A 23,007-nucleotide genomic window follows, 5' to 3' on the forward strand; every position below is an offset into this window, starting at 1 on the left:
CCAGAAGAACTTACACATCAAATTAAATGATAGTAATATACTATAATTCATTGAATATCCAGGAACCCCATTTTTCCAAAATTATAAAGATAAAAAGATTAAGAGAGACAGATAAATGCATAAATCTATGGAAGAAACTGAAATCTTTTCCTTACAAAAGAATGCCAACTAAATAAAAATAGAAGAAATGGTACATTTGAAAATTAACATCACAGTCACATAGTAATAAATGATATACAAGAACCACCAATAGAAGCTTAAACAAGTGATTTAGATTTTGATAACAGGATAATTACACAATTATATTTGATCATACAAAATGCTGGGATGGATGACTCACAAGCTGGAATCAAGACCACCGGGATATATATCAACAACTTCAGTTATGCACATGATACCATTTTAACGGCAGAAAGTTAAGAGAAACTAAAGAGCCTCTTGATGGAAGGTGAAACAGGAGAGTGAAAAAGGTGGCTTAAAACTCAAGATTAAAAAACAAAGATCATGGAATCTGGTCTCATCACTTCATAGCAAACAGACGGGGAAAAAGAGGAAACAGGGTCAGATTTCATTTTCTTGGGCTCAGAAATCACTGCAGACAATGACTGCAGCCACGAAATTAAAAGACGCTTGCTCCTTGGAAGAACAACTAAGACAAATCTAGACAGTGTATTAAAAAGCAGAGACATCACTTTGCCGACAAAGATCTGTTCAGTCCAAGCTGTGGTTTTTCCAGTAGTCATGTATGGATGTGAAAGTTGGACCATAAAGAAGGCTGAGTACCAAAGAACTGATGTTTTCAAACTGTGGTGCTAACGAAGGCTCTTGAGAGTCCCTTGGACTGCAAGGAGATCCAACCAGTCAAACCTAAAGGAAATCAACCCTGAATATTCACTGGAAGGAATGGTGCTGACGCTGAAACTCCAATATTCTGGCCACCTGATACGAAGAACCAACTCACTGGAAAAGAACGTGAGAGTGGGAAAGATTGAGGGCAATGGGAGAAGGGGGCGACAGAGGATGAGATTGTTGGATAGCATCACTGACTTAATGGACATGAGTCTGAGCAAACTCAAGGAGGCAGTGAAGGACAGGGAATCCTGACATGCTTTCAGGGGGTCACAAATAGTGGGACACAACTTAGCAACTGAACAACAGCAACACTGGATCTGGTCACAGATTACTTATTAATTTCAAAGAGAAATAAAGATCATAGTTAACAAGTCCTTTTCTATGGTGTCACTACTGAAAAAGCATACAGTAAATCTAACCATGAGGAAAATATCTCAAATTTATATAAAACATATGGCCTGAATCCATCCAAATGTCAATGATGACCCAAAGGAAAAAAAAAGGAAAAGTTAAAGAACTTTTCCAGATTTTAAAATGACATCAGAACTAAATATAATGCATGATTAAGGGCTAATCTTGGGGGGGGTGGGCAGGAGAGAGGTTAAGCTAAAAAGAACATAACTGGGACAGATGATAACAGCTGAGCTGAACTACAAATTAGATAATGGTATTTTATCAATGTTATATTTCCTATGGGTTTACATGAGAGGATGTCCTTGTCTTCTGTAACTACTTCAGAGTTATAAAAAATGAATCTCAACTGTGTAAATAATGTTTATTCAGGGAATAAATCTGAATGCACTCATGTGCACACACAACACATACTGAGTTCAAAGTTGGGGTGAGTGAGAGGGTGAGAAGCAAATTGGGCAAAAGAGAAACTGTAACTGAATCTATGTAAAAGGATATGTGGAGTTCTTTGGGCTATTTCTAAAAATTCTGTAAGTTTGAAATTATATCAATATAAAAAAAAAAACCAAGAAGTTTACATATAAATTTTCAAAAAGTTGTATGTGAAAGTGTTTTGAGAGCCACAGGAAACCTTCTGAGTATCTAGCATTATACTAGGGTGTCAAAATCACCATGCTGCCGTTCCTTCTCTTACCTTTCTAACAGATTGTGGATCGCTTTGAAGAGCAGCGTCCGACATTCATAGGAAAGGCCATTTTCCCAGAGTCCTTCTTCCACAACTGAAAACAAAACAAAACAAAGCAAAACAAAAAAATGAACCAGTAAGCAGGGCATCCAAATAAAAATAAAAGAAACTTTAAAAATATTTTTCTAAAGCAAAGTTAATGAGTTAATTTAAGTAGATGAACTTACACTGAAACAGAAAATAAGTTCAATCCTTGTCCAAAGTCATAAAATACTTATGTACAGAGGGAATAATGTCTCAATTTTACAGTTACTGAAACACAGGCATGGCACATCCCCCTCACACAAAGGTCTTACCAACCCGCCTCTGCAAAGTCTAAAACCATTCAAAAACCTCAAATTACTCTTTCTACCTAATAGTGTCACAAAGATTAATTTTATTAAGGTTCTACTTAAAGTAACAAAATGGCACAAACTAACACAAAGGTAATCATGTGTATTTTCAGAGAGAAAACAACAACAACCAAAAAATCCAAAAAAAGGGACATTACACAAATTTCTCTAAATGTTCTGAAAGCAGTTATCTGAATAGGATTTTAAAAACATGGTTTTAGGGAGAATGCCAGAAAATTAAGTCTTAATATAACACCAAATTCATTTCCTGAACTCATAATTTCATTAATGTTTAACATTTGGCAAAGTTTTAATATTTGTTTAATATTTGCCTTTGAAATATGCTGCAGCATCACTTAAGAGCCACTAGGAACTTTGACACCAGAGAATCCAACAAACCAACAATATGCCTCATGCATTCCTAACATTCTTTTCATATGTAAAAACTATAAAATGCCTGAGAGAAGATAGCTAATTTTCTTCTAAATTATATTAGTTCATTTCAATCAGTAAAATATTGAAAGGACGCAGACAACACTTGCAGATGAAAATTTTCCTCTCCCTTTTTAACATGTCGTCTTGACAAAAGTACTCACCGGAGAAAATTGTGACAGAGAATTAAAAACACATGTTAAATCCATAATGCACTTTTAATGCATTTACCGCACCAACTAACTTTCAAATTGCATCTCCTTAGTCTCCAATTAGAGAGAATTTGAAAAAGTATACTTGCATTTAGGGTTTTCTCTACAGGACTTTTTTTTATGAATGATAAAACTGGATAAATATTTCTTTTCTTGGGATGTCAGATAATTTTTTTATCTTCCTGACTATGTGGCTAATCATGACCTACCACATTTTTCCAAATTAACCTCTGTCAAGAGACATTTTATATTATTTTTAACTAGATAAATGGAAATAAAGTACAGCAAATAAACATTTCTGCTAGCAACTATCTCTGCTCAGGACAAAACATCCAAATGTTTTCTACAATCCTGTAAAAGGCTTCATGAATCTCTATTTTCACACATTTATTTTTGGAGTTGAGCTTTTCTGAGTGAGAAAGCAAGTTAATATATTTGAGTGAAAGGAACATCCCATATTAATTTGCTCTTACTTCCTAACATAAGCTAAAAATTCCTACTTTAATAACAAAGCCCAGCTCTTCTGAATTACTCTTCAAATCAGTCACTGGTTTCAGCTTTTTCTATATATTAGTCTTTTGTGCCATAAAGAGTGCTGGTGATGGTATTATTTATGAAAAAAGTATCCCATTCGTCTTTCCAAGATTTTCTCCCAAGTTGGTGGCACCTATTCTGCACATTAAAAAAACAGAAACTTTTATAATTAAAACTTTCACACATACTTTAGTGTAGAATAACAGGCCTCAAATAAACTCCAACACCAAATTATCAACAGTGTCATTTGCTTCAACCACACTGCTTTCCTTTTCTCTTTTTGATTTTCTTGATATATTTTTGAAGCATACCCCACTCCAAAGTACTTCAGTATATATTAAATTTGAATCTAAACAAGGTCTATCGAATTGCCTGTCAAGTTGTATCTCTTAAGACTCCTTAATCTCAACAACCCATCTCCTTTTTTCAAACATGGCATTTATTTATTGAAGAAACCAGGTTAGTTGTTTTATAGACTACCTTGCATTCACATCTGATTGTTTCCTCATGATATTCTTTAATGTTGGCATTACTTTGATCTTAACAGAAGATGTCAAAGGAAAGCTCTCAGACAACAAACAGAGCTCTATTTCTTCCTCAAAAGATCCTCATATACTTTGTTAACTGAAATGTGCAAGGGTTACAGCTGTCTGGTCATGCACTGTGGAATACTAAACAAGTTTTAGCAAGCACAGGTAATGCCAACTACATCACTGTCTTATGACACCATTATGATCTTATCCTAATTTCAAGAATTTTTAAAATAGGCCTTAGAAATTTCTCTTTGAAAAAAATCTTAAAAGAGCAATTACAACACAGCTACACCTAACATCATACTGTTAAAACACTGAATATTTCTCCTAATATCAAAAACAAAGCAAGGATGTCTGCTCTGATCAGTCTTATTCCACTTTACAGAGGAGGTCTCAGCCAGTACAAGAAAGTAAGTACCAGGCATACTAATTGGAATAGAAGAAATGATCTTTATACAGATGACATGACTATTAGAAAATCCTTAAGGATCAACACAGAAAAGCTACTAGAACCAAAACTGAGTTTAAGTTAGTTAAGGTCAACAGACATGAAATAATCATAATTTTATACAATGTAATGAATAATTTACTTCCAGGCTAACTATAAAGCTAGAATAAACAAGACAATATGGCACTATAGAGAGGACAGATATACAGATCAACAGAACAGAAAAGAAAGTCCAGATATAGACCCACAAATATATAGTCAACTGATTTTCAACACAGCTTGCAAAGGCAGTTCCGTGGAGAAAACAGTCTTTTCAACAGATGATGCTAGGATTAATGAATATCCCTATGGAAAAAAACCGAGCCTGTCCTCATGACATATAGAAAACCCCAAAATGGATCATAAAACAAAATGCAAAACCTAAAACTATAAAACTGTGAAAATATAGGAGAAACCCTTTATAAGTTTAGGTTAATTAAAGATTTCAAAGCTGACACCAAAGCATGATTCATAAATAAAAACTGTTAAACAGTGCTTCATAATAATAACTTAGCTCTTTAAAAAGCACAGAAAGTTATAGTAAGCTATAGAAAAGATAAGCCACAGATGGAGGGAAAACAATTACAAATCACATATCTGTCAAGGACATATATTCAGAAAATGCTCTTCTTTAAAAAAAAAATCTCAAAACAACAGAAGTTTTAAAAAAAAATTGTTAGAGAATGGACAAAAAATTTGGACACTTCACCAAAAAGATATATGAATGCCAAATAAAAACATGAAAATATGCTCAAAACACCATTGCATTAAGGAAATGCAAATTAAAATCACAGTAAGATATCACCCATTAGAATGGCTTGAAAGAAAAACTGAAAATCCTAAGTGCTAGTGAGCATGTAGGTAACTAGAACTGTCCTATACTGCTAATGGAAATGCAATATTAGTAAAGTCACTTTGGAAAAGCTGACTGGCAATTTTTCCAAAGTTAAACATGTGCTTTACATACAACTTAGCAATATCCTTCCTAAGTGTATATTCAAGTGGAATAAGAAGTTAGGTTCACATGAAAAACTGCAGTAATTTTTTTTTTTGCCCCCATATTTGACAAAAACTAGAAACTACCCAAATGTCTCTCAACTGGGGAATGGTCAAACAGTGGAAAATCCATACACCAAGATACCATTCAGAAATAAAATGAACTACTGATACATCTAAAACATGAATGAATGTCATTAAGTGTTAGTTGCTCAGTCATGTCCGACTCTTTGCGACACCATGGACTATAGCCCACCAGGCTCTTCTGTCCATGGAATTCTTCAGGCAAGAATACTGGAGTGGGTTGCCATTTCCTACTCCAACTGATACACCTAAAACATGAATCAATGTCATTAGGTTAAATGGAGAAAGTCACACTTAAAAGGCCACATGCCATGTGATTTCATAGTATGACATTCTTGCAAAGGCAAACTTGAGGTAAGGTGAACTGGGAGTGGTGAAAGGAGGGCTCATAACATAAGGACAAAGAAAGTGGGGCAAGGGGCATGGAGGCTGGGTTGGGGGTGCTCCTGGAATATGCTTATATTGATTTCCAAAATACATTTTTAGTGTTAAAAATGAGAACACAGTGTGAATTAAAAGAACTACTCTAAATATATATTCTAAACATAATTGTTTTTACTCAAAGGATTGTGTCTATTTGATTAACCTAAATTATTAAAAGCAAAAAACAGCTGTAAGCAAAAAGATACCACAGACCCAACCACAGAGGTCCTCCCAAACAACATAATATACTATAATTTATAGTATGTACTTGTTAATTACTATAAATAATACAAAGAGAGAGTCTCTTTCCTAGCTCAGTTCGTAAAGAATCTGCTTGCAATGTGGGAGACTCGGGTTCGATTCCTGGGTCGTGAAGATCCTCTAGAGAAGGAAATGGCACCCACTCCAGTATTCTTGCCTGGAGAATTTCATGAACAGAGGAGCCTAGCCGGCTACAGTCCATGGGAAAGCAAGAGTCGGACACGACTTAGCAACTAACCCACCATCATACCAAGAGAAGAAAATAATTCAGGAAGATGTTTTTGCTTTTTAAATATTAAAAATTTGAAAAAGTATCTTTATTAATATTATTAATTAAATTATCATGTCTCCCTCATACAGTATAACAAAGTTTAGGAACCAGTGTAATAAAACAACAGGGAATAAAGTAGTAACATAAACTAAAACTGATTCCTCTACATTAAGCTCTTGTTTAAGAAAAGTACACTAAAGCTGAAACAATAATAGAAAATTATGAATTATCCTATAAGTTAACCAGTAAATTTTTAAATATAAGTCAGTAGAGGTAATTAAAAAGGATACAGTGTTTGAACTTCATGTAAACATTTGAGTTTCATAAGTCATATGATTTATTACAGATTTCAAAGCAGTCAATAATTTACTGGAAGTCAACAACTGTGATCAAAGATTAACCACTGTAATAAAAACCATTAATATAAGCTATGGATTTAAGGATAATGCATTAATATGCTAACCCTTTTAATTTACTATTTATATATACCCAATAAACTTGTAGAAAGGAACATTAAGCCAGAACATACTTTATTTCTATCTATTTCACATACAGAATTTCCAGAAATACAAGAGTGATATACATTTGATGTATATTTCAATCAATCTCTAAAATTCCAAAAGAAGCAAAATCTAGAATGACATTTTTGGAGTCTAGTAATAGATATTTGGCCAATAATCACTGGCCCACAATTGTTGCTATAAATCAGGAAAGCTCTCAAAAATCAGACAGACTTTGAAAACCACTGTAAGGCAAAATTACTTTGAATATTTTTCAAATCTGCCAGTGAATGCTGAAAGTCTTTTCTTTTAAAACACTAACAGGAAAGCAAAATAACTTAAACAGTCAAGGTTAGTTTTCTATTCAGTAAACAGTCTTTCTCACTTAATGAGGTTTCATGTACCAAATCTGAACCAAGCGCTACATCACTACATACAAATGTAGGGGAAGGGGTTCCTCTTTTCACAATACTTTGAGACAGAGTAAAAGGACACATAGCATTCACTTTTATCACTCAATACCTTCTTCCCATCACTGCAAACTGCATATTTCATGAACTCTGGTAGAGAACAAAGATGGTCAGACACCCCTAACAGGAGATGAAAATGCTGATTGTCCTACATGTAGGACAAGGATCCATAAGCTAAATGTTAGATGCTCCTGAACCATAATTTTGACCCTAGATCTTGGGACACAAAAGGGAGTGGACAGAGAGAACTTTCTGTTAGCACTAAAAACAGAGGCTGCAAGATTAAGTTTCCTGAGGTACTGTAGCATCAAGGGCTTGGTGGTAATAACACAGTTTTCTCAGATCACATCTGCAGCACTGATCCTAAAAGAAAATACTCAGAATTCTCTTACCCAACTCCTCTTCTTAGTTTGCAGCTAAAAACAGTGACCAATATACTTTATTCTAATCTCCATTTGAGAAAACTAAGGCTTAAAAAATAAACTTCCTGATGGTCACACAATAAATGCAAAAATCTGGAGTTAAATGTATCTATACTCAACAGCTAATGGGATCAAATCATTTTGTATCTACTTTTATAAACAATAAACTATGCAACTTATTCCATTAATTAAACTCCTGAGGAGAAGCAATTTATTTTCATAACTGCACTGACTAGGACATTTCAGACACTCATAAACCTGTTTTAAATTGACTTGTTATTATGTGTGTACACATCTTTCAAATTTCATTGGAATTAGTTTCAATCTAAAATCTCCTTATATCTAACAAATAAGATTAGCAGCAAAGATGGGATTCAAACCCAAGTTTTGTGACTAATGCCCAATGCTCTTTCTACTATCACACCATGCTTCTCCGTAAGTTTTCTTTTGTTAAACTGCCCCACCCCAGCTTTTATTCTCATGCCAAGTAGAAAGGCAACCTTCAACACTTAAATTTCCCCTTGGATTCACAATTTGCACCTTAAATTAATGTTCTCTAAATAGCTGTAAAGTAACCTTTTCGAAGTTTAAGCAAAACTGAAAGTGCTTCTGCAATCTATGTGTACAGGTCCATGATAAAGTCTAAGAAAATCACAGAACAGATTTTTAAAACTAATATATCTGACACATCCTCCGCCCAAGGTAAAATTTAAACCAATACTTCATTTACTTTATATTGTGATTTTCCAAAAAGTATTCTTGTGGGGGGGGGGGGGGGGTGCTGGCAGACAAAGGAGTTAAAAAGTAGCTAGTTTATGTTAAGATGCTATAAATGACATGAGGTGCATTTACTACTTAATTCTCTATCTCCCTTCCAATTGGACTGAGAAGAAAAGCCAACTGCCAACAAATTTTACAAGAAGGCAGGCAGATCCTAGACCCTTATCCTTAAGAAACCTACAATCTCCCCAGGGCACACTGTATTCATCTTTAAAAAAAAAAAGGCCTTTCTAATTCTTTTGATCTTTCAAGTTTCAACTTAAAATGCTTATTAACTCCTCAAGAATATGAATTAGCAAGACGACTGTCTCTATAGAATACACTTACTCTATATAATGGAAAATTTTTTCTAAAACTTTGTTAACAGTCTCAGGAAATAAAAGCAACAAAAGAAGTAAAATGAATGCACCAAAAATGACTGGCAAAACTCAACCAAAATAAATTCCTAAATTAAAACATGTTCTTGATGTTTTGTAGTCGATTAAAGCCAGACTGAAACTGAAAAATAAAATTAAGTACAACCATAACCGCCTACTTACAATGAAAAACAATTTTTGCACTAAAGTTATCTAACTTAAATTGCAAAAGCTATAATCAGAATTTGTTTAAATGGCTGTTATTCAACTTTTTTAATATAGTAATCCTCATAATCAAATATTTAAACTGTAAAACTATTATATAAATCTTTTCTTTTAGTGAAGAGACAGTGTTTTAGAAGCAAAAATTTAAATAGCAGTAATTACTGCTTAGCTCACAAATAATTTTTTAAAATCATCACAAATTGTATTACAAATTCTTTCAACTTTGCTAAACATGGTTCCTTGCAGAATTAATAAGCTTCTTTGAAAGAAAAATCATATGAAAGGTTCAGGGGGATAAAAAAGTCAATATGACAAAATATCAAAGCAGCATATACTTCAATGATTTTGTGTTTCCCAGCAGAGATCATGGAAAGATATCTCTTCCAATTCGACAAATGAAACTGACATACTTTACTTGAAGGGGAAAAAAAGGGAGGAGGGAGAATGGAATAGGGTAAGGGAGGAGCATAAAAATTGTGAAACCTTCAAGAAATTCAAGCTCATGCTTTTAGAATTCAGGTCACCCTGCCTTACACAGTTTAAAAGTAGAATTACTTTCAAAGAATACATATTTCCTCTGAGCTACGATACATATTTCCTTTTAATGTATCATATTGCAGCAACAGCTGAAATGAACGTCTAGACATCAAAAACACTTCTTACTCCCACCTACTGCTTTTTTACCTCAGGCATCAAAACTAATGAAACCTATTATCCAGAACATTGAGCTCAGTAACCACATTGGCCACTGCAAATACTGGAGGGGGGAGGCGCACTTTCCAGGGATGGCACTTCTGATTCAGCCATTAAAATTACTGAAAATCAAATTGTGCACCGAACTCCAGAAATACAAACAGATTAAAGCAAGGCACATGAAATGAGAAGATTATTTCCCAGTTAGATTTCAGAGGTAAAACAATAAAGAAAATGCAGCTCTGAATCCAGGATTTATAACCACCTTTGTGGTCAAACCTTTATCCACAATATATATTTAGCCCACTATGATTTTTTTGTTTTTAAATTAAATCTACTACCTAGGAATTATACTTAGCAAACATAATAACATTTATCAACTTATCATTTATTCATTTAATTTTAAGGGTTGCAATAAATATTTTCAAGATAAATACATGGAGATTTTTGAAGTATCTGTTTCTTTTTCTAAATTGGAGTATACTGATTTACAGTGTCTTCTTAATACTGACTTATAAAAGAACTGAGTAACAAAGTAGCATAATGCTACATTAATTCTGAAATATAGCACAATACCCATAAAAAAATCCAATTACATACAACACTATTGATTGATCACAGTTACGCTGCCATCGATTGCCTTGTAAAATCTATATTTGAAGTCATTAATACCTAAATGGACTGACTTATTACTTGATATCAAGTTCAACCCACCTAGAGCTCTGATTTCCCTGAATTGCTCATGGATGTAGAATACTTGCTATCACTTGACAAATCTATGTTGAAACGATTTTAACTTTCCCAATGTCAATTAATCAATCAAGTAAGAATTTGAGATAGAAGGTATATACCAAAATGCTCCATTTGTTTCCTATTTGCCACATTACATGATGACGAACACTGACAATATTCATCAGACAGAAGCACAGCTGTAATTCAAAATTTTAACAGTATAATGTCTAACTAAGGAATCTCTTAACAGCATGATTTCTCTGCCAGTTGCAGGGTAACCAGAATTTTAATGACGGTTTCTACACACCACTGAAGCAGTTGAGACATGACCTAAGTTAGCATTTCAATGGATCACAGGACTCCACGTAAAGCCACTAAACTTTAAATTGAAGGAGACCATAAAACTAAATTTCTAGATAAACTGAACAAGACCTTCAAAAGGCAACTGCTACAGAAAACAGTCAGGCTGCCGTGCTACTTTAATAGCTACACAGTGAAAAAAAATCTTGCACAATAGCTGTTACTGACTTCGAAGAACTAAACTTGCCCCCATTTTTTACTCCTTTCAAAGATTTTTAAGTAATTATTACATTTTTATCCCTTCAAGCTACTAATATGCTCTTAATTTTGTTTTAAAATACACATAAACCAACAAAGGCCTAAAGGCACAGCCACTGAAATTAACAATTATCTTTGGTGCTAGAATAATTATTATTTTCTTCTTTACCTCTTTGTGTATGTTAGTGATTTTCTTTAATGAATATGTTACTTTTAAAAAGATACATCATATCTGAAATAAAGTTTTTTTAAATGTCTACTGTTGTTTATTAATAAAAAGAGCTCTGTGTGTGTGTGTGTGTGTGTATATATATATATATTTAAGCTATGTGCTCATAAATTACAAGAAAGGTAACATCCTCAGGATAGAAATCACCACAAGATAAATTAAATTTTGAAAAAGGAAAACCAGACATATGATTCAGTTAGAATATTTACATTTAAACCCATCAGTACTGCAAAATGAACACTTTATAAACTTTCTCTAAGACAATGACTTTAATCAAGATGACTCAAATATTGATTTCAACACTGGCAAAACCGAGCAGTAAAAATTAAAAATAATCCCTCCACTCTTCAGAAACAACCTGATTTGAAACCCACCAGACTGCACGCGCGCGCACACACACACACCCTCACCCACCCACCCACCAGACTGCTACTAAAATTTTAACAGAGCAAGTCTCCAAATTGCCTTTTACACTAAAGCTCAAACAGTTGTCTGTCACTGCTATTACAGTGAGTAATCCCTGCAGCTGTAAGTGTTTGAAAGGCAGCTGTCTCGTTGGCATTCTCTCCCCACCCCCACTCATCCAGCATTTCTGTTCTTGCTACAATAATCTTAAAGAGCATTTTACAGGAGGCTTAGCCCTGGCTGAGGGCACTCTACGGCGTGACCGAGAGAACATGGAAACACGATTCATTAGACACGCCTGGAGTGATAACAATGGTGCTGCTTCTTGCTGCCTTTCATTTCGTACATCAGGCTGAGACTAATGCATTCTCGTTACACAACAAGCACATTTATAGACAGGAAAAAACTGTAATCACCTTTGATTAAGAGACAGCATATTTTTCCTATATAAGCCGCCAGCCACACTGACAGAGTAATTATTTTTTAACTGACAGGTTAAAATAGCAAATGTAGCAAAAATAACATCTGCCCCAAAGAGACAGAGAGATGACTACTGTAAAGACTTCGTACACAAAGGTTTCTTAGACCAGGCTCAGTGCCATATCCTTGAGAACTGATGGGTACCTGGGCTTATATTTAAGCTACACAGTCTATGAGAAATAGAACAGGCTCTTTAAGCAATCTCATTCTATACACCCAATTCTTTACAGGTAAAAATTACCGAATTTCATTGGTCACTTTATCTGTAATTAGTACTGACCTGCTTTCTACTTCTTTCACCACAGTACTACAAAATTCAACAGTACTATTAATCTTCTTCTCATTTTCCATTATACAAAATAATTTATCCTTTTACATAAAATGCTAGCCCAAAACAGAAAATCTGCTTTCCATCCAAACTGTAACAGCAAAAAAAGTGTAATTTTGATTAAAAACAGGGATATAGAATAATTTTCTATCACCCAGCTTCCTCAGTCACTGCACCCAATAAAGGTTTGAATTACACATATAAAAGAATATAAAAGACCTAATTTAAACTGAAAAAAGTCATAAACCACATTATATTGACAATATGTAAAGTCAATTTTCTTACAGGATTTCTTACTTCTTCACATACCCATACACTTGCAGTCTTTTGTGGGTTCATGCATATGTTGCTCACTTATTACTTATGGGGAGCTTGGTAGTTTACATATGTATTTATTAGCCAGAAATTAAAAGATTATATATTAAACAAAAATATTGGAAAGTATTTTTTCAAGGTTAGCAGACTGCATAATTAAGCATTTTTTAAAAGATCTTTAGTCTCTCTTTTAAGCTTTCTATAATACGACGATATTTTACACCAAGAATGTGCTACCAAACTACCAAAACAATTTGTAAATGTGAACATTTGCTAAAACATTAAAGAACCAAAAGTGAGCAAATAACTGAAAAGGTCTGGTTCACGAAACTTTTGAGTTCTAAAAACAGCTTAAAAAAAAAACAAAACACAAAATGGTTGTGTAGGGCAAATGAGTTTTTGTAAAGCAGTAAAATGTTTAGTTGCTGGATTATGGATTTGCTGACCTGTGCCTCTACCACACCAAGCTAGAAAAGTAGGAAATACGCTGTTCATCTTTGATGTGTCTGTAAGAGGACCACTCAACTCCAGCATGCATTTAAACACAGTGTGCTCTGAAGAGAAGTCTGGTGTGCATCACAGTGTATCAGAATTACATAAGTTTAAAAATTTTATCATCTGGAATAAAATAACATCTACTGCAGAAGGTAACAATCATACAATTTTTACTCTACAGGTGCCCAAGTCTTGTCTCTCTTAATTTGGTCTTTTTTTTAACTGTAAAAAAGAATGACTCCCCCTAAACTAATCAAATTACTTCCATAAGCTTTCTGTTAGGAAAATACAAAATTAACCAGCAATATCCAATACATCACCACAAAAAAATTATTTTTAAAATGCAGTATAAATGAATTCTAACTTTAATAAATAACCTGATGGTTTACATATAAATTTCCATTATATTACTGGCTCTTAGAAGGATCTCAAATCATTATTTTTCACTTTTAAAAGCAGGATCGTGTAAGTCTGCCCTGAAGTCTTCAAAGTTAGTTTATGCTTTTAAAAAAATTTTTAAACAACCTACCAGAAAGCATTAAAAGCATCCCAAAACTTTAAATTGAAACATACACAGAAAGATGTTGCCTTTTCCCAAAACTTTTAACAAACTTTTAAACAGTTTCCAACTCATAAGCAAAAAATTTATAGATGACCTAAGCATTCCAACAGAGCCAACATTCTACTTCATGTAGGTGTTTCAACACTACAAGATTCCTTTGCAGTAACAAGATTCAACTACAAAAACTTTCAAGCTTTGGGAAATGAAGATCAGTTATTTACCCAGTGGTGTGAGTGAGTTCAATCCTATTTTCTTTCTAAACTTGGCCAGAATGGCATTTTGATTGGAGGGTGGGGCAACCCAGTAATTTTGGATCTGGCACAATCTGGAGCTGGGAAGGGCTGAGTAGGTTCAATAACACACGAGGCAGTGGTTTAGGCCCTGTGATCCTGGGAGCACGCTGTCCCATGGAAGAGTCCCGGCGAGTCTCTAGTCTTTTCCATCTCCACATTAAAAGTAGTATGGTTACAGTTTTATACAGATATAAACAATGGAGTTCTGCTACCGAGGATTCATTTGAAAGCATAAATAAGTACAAAGAGTTTGCAAAGAGGACAGAACTTGCAAACCACTGGAAAAGGAAAAGTAGTAAACAGGACCAGAAACCCACAAAGGCCACTAGCACTGCACTCCCTGGCGCCACCCTTCTTTCACACTTATCTGCACTCTCTGAGTCTTTCCAGCCCTCCAACTCCATGATTCTAAGGATGAGTGCTAGCATATGAGAAAGCCTGCCAAGACAAAGTGTGAGGGCTTCAAACAGAGTCAAGTCCTACCCAATATCACAAAACCCAGTACACAACTCAACACTAAAGTTAAGCATTCCTGGTTAATAGGCTATACAGGCTAGCCTTAGAATTTATCCACCAATTAGGCTTTTCACAGGGGGAAAAACATACGTTTCTTCCAAGTTGTTAACTTATAGATGGCCTTTCTGAAAACACAGTATTAATATTTACTTCGCCAATTGGTGTTTGTCCATGATGAATCTCCTTTCCAGTTTTAAAGTACAATTAAAAGTTACCATAATGAGCATTTATCACTGAGGGGAAAAGGAGAGAGTTTTGATAATGAAAAACAAACTCAAAAAGCTTCTGGAGTGCTGGTAAAATTTCTCAGGAGCTATATATTAGATGTCGTTGTAGAATAATTCCTTTACTTTGAATGTAATTCTCTATCATAGCTCACAATTTTAAAGCATGTATTCAACTATGCTCCTAAAACATAAAATATATATATATGAAATAACACAAGATTAAAATTCAATTGCATATATACTATAATCACAACTTTTAAGAATGCATGTTCAAATATCTTAAAATTAAAAAACATAGTAATTGCTATAAATTTTAAATTTAAGTACACGCTTGCAGGCATGCTCAGTTGTGTCCAACTCTTTGTGACCCCAACCAGGCTCCTCTGTTCATGGTTTGTCCCAGGCAAGAAACTGTACTGGAGTGGGTTGCCATTTCCTACTCCAGGGGATCTTCCCAGGCCAGGGATCCAACCCAAGTCTCCTGTGTCTCCTACGCTGGGGAGTGGATTCTTAACCACTGCGCCACCTGGGAAGCCCAAGTACATGGATACACTCCTTAAAATAACAGTAAATATCTTAACTAAAATATACATATATTCAAAGGCAATATTATTCCTAAAGGGCTTAGCAAATCAAATATTTATCAGATAATAAAGAAAACAGCCTAAAGATAAAATGCAATAAACATGAAACAGATATTATCTGGACAAAACATAAACTAACACTTTGTTGGGCTCCCCAGGTGGCGCTAGTGGTAAAGACCCCGCCTGCCAACGCAGGAGACCTAAGAGACTGGGGTTCCATCCCTGGGTGGCGAAGATGCCCTGGAGGCGGGGCATGGCATATACTCTGTAAAGTACATATATTGTGTTACATTTCCTTTGCAATGCAGCTTCATCAAGAAGCAAAAACTTATAAACCGCTCTCAGTGTTTTCACTCTTGGCATTCTAAGCCCATTTTTCATGATAAAGTCAAGGTGATCTTTCCAAAACTTAAATCACACCATTGCATTCTTCTGTTTCAAACTCTACTCCAATGCCTTCACATGACATTAAAAATCTATTTAGGCTCATTACCAGAGACTACAAAGTTCCATCTGATCTCATCTCTAACTATCTCTTCATCTCCCAGGAGCTTACCAGTTTCAATAGCACTGACCTTCTGTTTCTACAAGTGAGCTTGGAGGTTTTTGCCCTTACTTTCCCCTGGGACTGCACGTCTGGCTGGATTCAGATCTCAAATCTCAACCCAAAATGTCATTTCCTCCCAGAAGCTTTTGCTAAATAACCCCCTTACCTAAAGTACCCCTATCCTTGCCAAGTCACTCACTTTCTTACCATCTGCATTGTAACACAGGATCATATGAAATTATTCATTCATTTACTGTCTTTTATCCACACAGAACAATGCCACTTCCAAAATGCACAAGGGGAATGTCAATACTTGTGTACTTATATCATACACTGTGACCTCAAAAAAACCAAAACATTCAGAACTTCTCTGGTGGCGCAGTGGATAAGAATCCACCTCCTGATGCAGGAACACAGGTTCAATCCCTGGTCCGGGAAGATCCCACATGCTGCAGACTAATGAAGTCCATGGGCCACAACTATCGAGACTGTGCCCTACAGCCCGCAAGCCCCAACTGCTAAGCCTGCGCGCCCCAACTACTGAAGCTCAAGCACCGAGAACGTACGCTCTGCAACGAGAAGCCACCACAATGAGAAGCCCTCACACTTCAACGAAGAGTAGCCCCTGCTCGCTCCAAGTAGAGAAAGCCCACACTAAGCAACAAAGACCCAGTGCAGCCTAAAATACGCAAATAAATAAAATTATTTTAAAAATAAAAACATTCAAAGTGGAACAAAAGGCAACCCATCACCCAAAGACAATTTAATGTCCCTCAGCTTTTCAGACAAGGGAATTATGTACAGTATGGTAGCATGGTATAGCATGAGTCTAAGGTTTTTAACACTATGCACAACAGACACTTCCATAGAACACTTATCTTTATTTCTACTGATGATTTAAGGCAAGTGGTACACAGCCTCAGAGTTGTGATTTTATACAGTTTCCATGGAAACCAAATAGGGTCATAATTAAAGCACAAAAACATTTCTAAAGAAACAAGTATAAATGAAAGATGTGATGCAAATAAGATCTTATGTGAACCCATGATCATTAACAAGATTAGAATGACTAACGAGAAGGATTCTTGAGGGGAAGAATCAATTGAATTAAGTTAAATTAAAATGCTTTAAAATAATGGCAATCAGTTCAGTTCAGTTTAGTCGCTCAGTCATGTCCAACTCTTTGTGACCCCATGAATCACAGCACGCCAGGCCTCCCTGTCCATCACCAACTCCTGGAGTTTACTCAAACCCATGTCCATCGAGTTGGTGATGCAATAAACTATCACAATTTAAAGCAGTTCATGTAAGGACGTGAGCCTATATTTTTTTTGTGTTAAAATCAGATAACTCTTTAGTTACAAAACTTCTATCCCAATACGGAACATTTAGAAGTAAAATTAACTCATCATCTTTCCTCAGCATAACTGATGCTAGTAATCAACTATAGATAGTTGCTACTAGTAATATTATTAAGGACTCTTCATTACTATAAATTTATAATGTCCTCTAATTTCTGACTATCAGTCATATTCATCAAATTTAGAAAATAAAGTTACACAATTATTTAGCAACCTTAAATTCACATTACTTATTGATATAGCTATATATAAATGTGTTACTTGTTCCAGTCTATAAGGTATGAGCCAAAAGTCTCCCTATAGTTATCTGAAGCCACATCTGTAAAGGCCACAGGAACATTTTTTTTTTTTTTTGAGGGGGCGGGGGAGGTGGTAAGGAATACAAAAATATTTTTTGGGGGGGTAGAAAAACACTGTAGAATCATTTCTATGTAAGTTTTGGCAATGTTATATGGTTTTCTGAAGTTACCTTCAGTAGCATTATTCTCAACTTACCTCTGGCTTATTCATGGACACCAAATTTTGTGATTCTCAAACAAAATTTTAACTAAATTTTAAGTATAACTTAATCACTTTACCAATAGTAAATTCTCAATTTGAAAGATGATATTTAAAAGATTTCTTTTATCTATTTGAAGATAACTCAAATATTATACTTTGAGCTAGTTATTAAAAATCCCATTTTCAAAAGAGATGTTTACAAATGAAGGTACATAGAGAAGAAACTGAAACACAATGGCTCTTTTAAGTTGACTAAACAACTATTCACTGTTCACATTCATTTTGTATCTTTCAGTCTGGAAAACCTAAGGCTCCTTTTAACTTTCAATTAGTCATATGCTGTCCTGTTTAATTTTTTCTCTGACCATTTTGCCCTTTTGAAGGTGAACTCAAATTAAGTCAAAAACATATAATACACAGACAGTAATTTGGAAGTGAATTTCTGCCTCCCCAAACCAGACATTATGCCTTGCCAAGGGAAAAACTGTATAAATAAGACTATTCACAAGATAGGAAGCATAAGCACATGCCCATTTACCTTCAGGGTAGTCACTGAAACTTCAAAGCACCATGAAAGGCAGCATCAATGCTTTTGTCTAAAAGATCTCAGAAAATGTAAGTGATCTTGGTTTCATAAATATCTAAGACTTTCCAGAAAACAAATAGGTTTCTTAAATTCACAAGAAACCACCTAAACATCTCTTATTAGCAATGAAAATCACAGCCTCTTTCCTTGAAGGTGATCATACTTATATAAGTTTAAGAAAAAAAAAAATTTTGGCCACAATGGAATAACATAAAAATGTTTTACACTTGCTTTACTTTAGTTCAGGTTAAAAACAACTATTTTAAAAATAAAACTCCAGATTGTGCAGTTTCAATTTTCCACTGCTCATTTTCTATGACAATCTGACCAAGAATTTCCCTGGTGAAGAAAGAAGATGATATTCTAAAACCTTATTTTCAGAAAAATATCTGATTACATATCCAGTTTTTTCTGAAAACACTAATGAAAAGGTAATGATATAATAAACTGAAAGTTGGTTTTAGAAATGAGCAAGTGAAGCTCATCTAAAGGCCAGAAAGGACTTTCTGGAAAGAATGATAAGCATCTTGGAATCTCACTACTCACACACTGAGCTCCAATCTGCAGCCATTTCCCTCTGAGCCAATGCACTTGATGGGTGTGATAACAGATGGATCACTGTATCTGCCAACTTCCTGTGATGTACTGTATGGGGACTGATAATTTAGTGACTACAGAAGTCCTACAACAGACAATGCAAGCAATCCTGGCATTCGGTAAGTAGCTGCATGCAGTCCTTTGACAGTCTGTAGGTGTTGAATATATATGGATCATTGTACAATGTAAGCTCTCTGCAAGTATCTATGCCATTTTGAAGAAAGGAAGAAATTAAACACTGGGCAGGCTAAGAACTAAATAGAACAAACAGGAAAGAACAAATATACTTAAAGTAACACTTTTTACTTAAGAAATATGAAAACCATATATTGCTCAAAAAGTTATTAGAGCCTCATGACCTGGTTAACTAGAAGTGTATGTATACACATGAAAAGCATCCACTGTGGGCCTAATTTTCAGGTTTCACAAGCAGGGTGATACTGTGTGAAATAACTCCTCGCTGTAGGGGGCTGTCTTGTGCATTATTCCTGGTTAATGGATGGTTAGCACCATCCCTGGCCTCTACCCAATAGATGGCAACAGCACCCTACCCCCCAGTGGTGACAACCAAAAATGTATCTAAACACCGCTAAATGTCCCCTGGAGGACACCACCACCACCTCATTGAGAAGACAGTCTAGAACTGCACTCTCTCAATTATAATGTTTACGTTGGAGTGAGGGAGAGAATATAAGGAAAGAGTGTTTATTCATGGAAAGCATACACAAAATACTCAAACATAATCTATATAGTGTGGATCAGCTAAGCACATATTACTATGAAGAGGAAAGGCCATCTAGAGATTTGGTGGCTAAATTGTTCACCAGGTTACGGAGGGAAATGAAAAGGCAATTTCCATTAACAAGCATGAGCAGTGTATTCTCTCTGCAAAACAGGAAGAAAATCATAGCTCCGCTACAACTCTATATACAATTGATACTGACAGTACTTTTGTCACAAATCCTCCTCAAATAAATTCTTCATTAAATCAGGCACCAATTTACAGAAATGTCAACTTTTAACAGATGTTCAGAGATGAAACTCTCTAGGTTTCATGTTCTGGTTAAAAAAGTCATATCTGTGCATACACATATAAATGTGTGTGCATGTATATAGTCAAAATCCAAGTGTAGACTCATTTGAAAAACATGGGTACTGAATTCAGTATGACCATCTTATTTTACTTGCACATCGCTGGAACCTACCAAATATACTTAAGTTATTTGGGAGAGGATTAGTTTGTCATTTTTGCAGCACCTCTAATGTGATGCTCTTCTCTAAGTCTAAAGCACAAAATCTCTTTTAAAATATTGTTTTAGGATACCACACAATATAAGCACTTGGAGTAAAGTCCTATAATCAAATTAGGGATGCTATTTGCACAAGGAAATGCAGTTTTCTTCTCCTCATTTTCTGTCTGCCTGCTCTTTCTGCAATTTCACTATTGAGCAAAAAAAGGAGGACTAAAGCAGGGGTGGGGTAGAGGGATGATGAGAGGAACAGACTAACCAGGGGAAATGAACTCAACATTACTTACTACACAGTTGTAATTCTTTGATTAGGAACGAATTGTTGAAACTAGAGATTTTTGAAAATGATGAGTAAACTAGATTCACTAATGATAATACTGTCACAAAAAGAAAACTCCTTGGCAATTTGAAAGGAGGACATGAGTGAAGGGGCAACTTTTCCCTCAACTAATAGAGGCCATTAACAACACTGAACAAAACCAAAATTGATTTCTGGCAGGTCACTACACAAGCAGTCTTTATTTTCAAATTCTTGAAGGGCATCCACAAAACATAGCACTTCACCCTGGAACACTCACTGTGCCAGTCAGTGCTGCCTTAAAGTCCAACTCTCGGCTTCCCTCTACAAATGCAAAGGCTCAATCTAAGAGTAGAAATAGGAACTCCTAACAATGTGGGAAATCCATACGCATGGAGGAGCGCTTGATCCAGGATGACTACAGACAGACCAAGCTGGTAGTGAAACTCATGCTCCACTCAAAACTGGCTCCAAGACCATGGTGATTAATTTGTGACCCTTAGATACAGACAGACAGGCCCTCAACACCACAGCTCACCCAGCTAGATACCGTCTGTTTTCCAAAGATGGCTGGCACAACATATTCCATCCTGTGCTGTGCTTAGTCACACATCCAAGTCCAACTCTTTGCAACCCATGGACTGATAGCCCACCAGGCTCCTCTGTCCATGGGGATTCTCCAGGCAAGAATACTGGAGTAGGTTGCCCTGCCCTCTTCCAGGGGATCTACCCAACCCAGGTATCAAACCCAGGTCTCCCACATTGCAGGTGGCTTCTTTACCATCTGAGCCACCAGGAAAATCCAAGAATACTGGAGCAGGTAGCCTATCCCTTCTCCAGGGGATCCTCCTGACCCAGGAATTGAACCAGGGGTCTCCAGCACTGCAGGCCGATTCTTTACCAGCTGAGCTGTTCTTTCTCCATTGTGACATTGTCACTCTTCTCATCAAGTAACAGGGAGTACGTCGCCTCCCCTGAATCTAGATGGCTCTCTGTGAGTGCCTCAATACACAAAATTTGGCCAGAGTGACACTAGGCTAGTCTCCGGGTTCAAAGCTTCAAAAACTGGCAGTCTCCATGTCCTGCCTCTTGGAATGCTCATTTTTAGAATCCAACCACCTCACTGTGTGAGGAAACCCAGTTCACATGGAGAAGTCACAGGTGGTTGTTCTAGCTATCCTGGCTGAAGTTCTAGCCAACAGTCAGCACCAGCCACCAGCTATGTAAGTAAAGACATCCCCAGAGACTATCAGGTCCTTGCCACAGAGTCACTTTTAGTCTTGGAATCATACTAGGAGTCCTCAGACATCCTGGAGCACAAACTAGTAGCCCCTGTTATGTCTGGAGTTCTGACCCATAGAATCCATGGGTATAAAAAAAGAGCTGGGTTTTTTTTTTTTTTTTTGGCCACTAAATAACTTATCCAGTGCAATCAGCATCCTAGGCAGAGTAGATTCAGTACTTCATTCACAAAAACAAAGCCCTTACGGTACTCACGCTAGTCTTGCTATATAACATGATCTGGATGATTTATTGCTGGGTGACAAATCATTAAGGTAGAGGTGGCATATTGACAGTGAAAATATTAAATTTTAAAGGTACATGATTTCATTACCAAGTACAATATAAACAAAGATGTAGAGATTCAGTGAGACAAAATAGGAAATTTGTAATTTACAGCATTATATATTAATATAGGACATTTTTATGAGAAATATTATGATGTAATGGAACACTGGGATGGTATTCAGACAGATGAGTAAAGACACAGCCAGACAATTCTAGCACCCAGCCATTCAGGTGTTCCAGTTTTCCCAGCTGAAGCCCCAGACACCATGATGCAGAGGTAAAACAGATCTATAATATGCCCTGCCCAAATTATTGATCTAAAGAATCTGTGAGCTTAAAAAAAAAAAAAAAAGGTTATTGTTTACACCACCAAGTAGAGGGTGGTTTGTTATGCAGCAGCAGATAATTGGAGCAAATGATAAGGGGAAGACCACTACAAGGAGGCAGCAGAGGTAGCATTTATTTTAAGAAACAAATGCTATCAAGCAGTCAGGCTAATGAAGATGTTAAGAAAAAGCTGCCCCCCCCCCCAAAAAAAGAAAAAGCTGTCCCAAA

General features: G+C 35.7%; 1 protein-coding gene across 2 annotated transcripts in view; it reads right to left on the reverse strand.

Moving 5' to 3' along the window:
* The window catches only part of MED13L (mediator complex subunit 13L), a 291,272-nt gene that overhangs the window by 143,271 nt on the left and 124,994 nt on the right, over positions 1–23,007 (reverse strand). For both annotated transcript variants that reach the window (XM_065904933.1, XM_065904932.1), the window contains exon 3: positions 1,958–2,042. In XM_065904933.1, the coding sequence (XP_065761005.1) occupies positions 1,958–2,042 (85 nt within the window). The remainder of the gene's footprint in view (positions 1–1,957; positions 2,043–23,007) is intronic.

Source organism: Muntiacus reevesi, chromosome 13 (genome assembly GCF_963930625.1).
Source record: "Muntiacus reevesi chromosome 13, mMunRee1.1, whole genome shotgun sequence".
Classification (NCBI taxonomy): Eukaryota; Metazoa; Chordata; class Mammalia; order Artiodactyla; family Cervidae; genus Muntiacus; species Muntiacus reevesi.